A 1,019-nucleotide genomic window follows, 5' to 3' on the forward strand; every position below is an offset into this window, starting at 1 on the left:
GGTTGCTATCTGATCATAACCTTTTTCTGCTGCAAAATGTAAAGGAGTCCAATTTGTGTGATCTAGAGCATTAACTTCTGCCCCTTTTTTTAAGAGCAATTCAACCACCTCCAAATGATCATGGTCTACTGCATGAGGTGTAGTACTTTTAACTGTTTTAGCATTAATGTCTGCTCCTTTATTAAGCAAAGATTTAGCAACTTCTAAATTACCATCATATGTTGCACAATGTAGAGGAGTCCACCTTCTGTTATCTAGAGCATTAACATCTACTCCATTTTTAACCAAGAAATTCATTATTTCCAAGTGATTATGCTCTGCGGCCAAATGTAGAGCTCTTCTACCATCATCCATCTTTGCATTTATATTTGCTCCTTTTGCAATTAAGCTCTCTACTATTTTNTTGTTAATGTTTGCTCCAAAAAAATCACTCACCTCGAAATGACTTTGCTGAATTGCTAGATGCAAAGGTGTAAAACCTTCGTTTTTTTTAGCATTAACATTGGCTTTTTTCTCTATTAGTAGCTTCACTACTTCTAAGTGACCATTCTGAGATCCTATATGTAAAGCTGTGGAATTATCGTGGCCTTTAGCATTAACATCAATTCCCCTTACTAGAAAAAGAGACTTAACTACTCCAAAGTGATTACGTTCTGCTGCTAAATGCAGAGGTGTAAGATTCTCATAATCCTTAGCATTAACATTAGATTTTGCTTTTATTAAAATGTCTACTAACTCTAAAAAGCCATTTTGAGACGCTAAATGTAGAGGTGTAATCTTATCACCTGTTTTTGTATTAACGTTTGCTCCCGCTTCAAGCAGAGCCTTAACTATATCTAATCTACCAGTTTGTGTTCCCTGATGTAATGCTGTAATGTTCGCATCAACTTTATGATTACCTACTCCTAAAGATTCAGCATTAATATCAGACCCATGTGAAACAAGAGCTTTAACTACCTCGAGATTACCATTTTGTACTGCAGAATGCAAAGGTCTTGCTCGATCATTATTTACAGCAT

At 35.6% G+C, this 1,019-nt stretch overlaps 1 protein-coding gene across 1 annotated transcript; it reads right to left on the reverse strand.

The window, feature by feature from the left end:
• Positions 1–20: 20 nt before the first annotated feature.
• LOC108628411 (putative ankyrin repeat protein RF_0381) lies at positions 21–1,002 on the reverse strand (the record flags this gene model as incomplete). Its single annotated transcript, XM_018030317.2, has 1 exon — positions 21–1,002. A coding segment is annotated over one exon (982 nt), but the record flags the coding sequence as incomplete, so codon positions are not given.
• Between the last annotated feature and the right edge of the window lie 17 nt (positions 1,003–1,019).

The sequence above is a fragment of the Ceratina calcarata genome, unplaced genomic scaffold, assembly GCF_001652005.2.
Source record: "Ceratina calcarata isolate Rehan_Ccalc_2016 unplaced genomic scaffold, ASM165200v1 scaffold5204, whole genome shotgun sequence".
Classification (NCBI taxonomy): domain Eukaryota; kingdom Metazoa; phylum Arthropoda; class Insecta; order Hymenoptera; family Apidae; genus Ceratina; species Ceratina calcarata.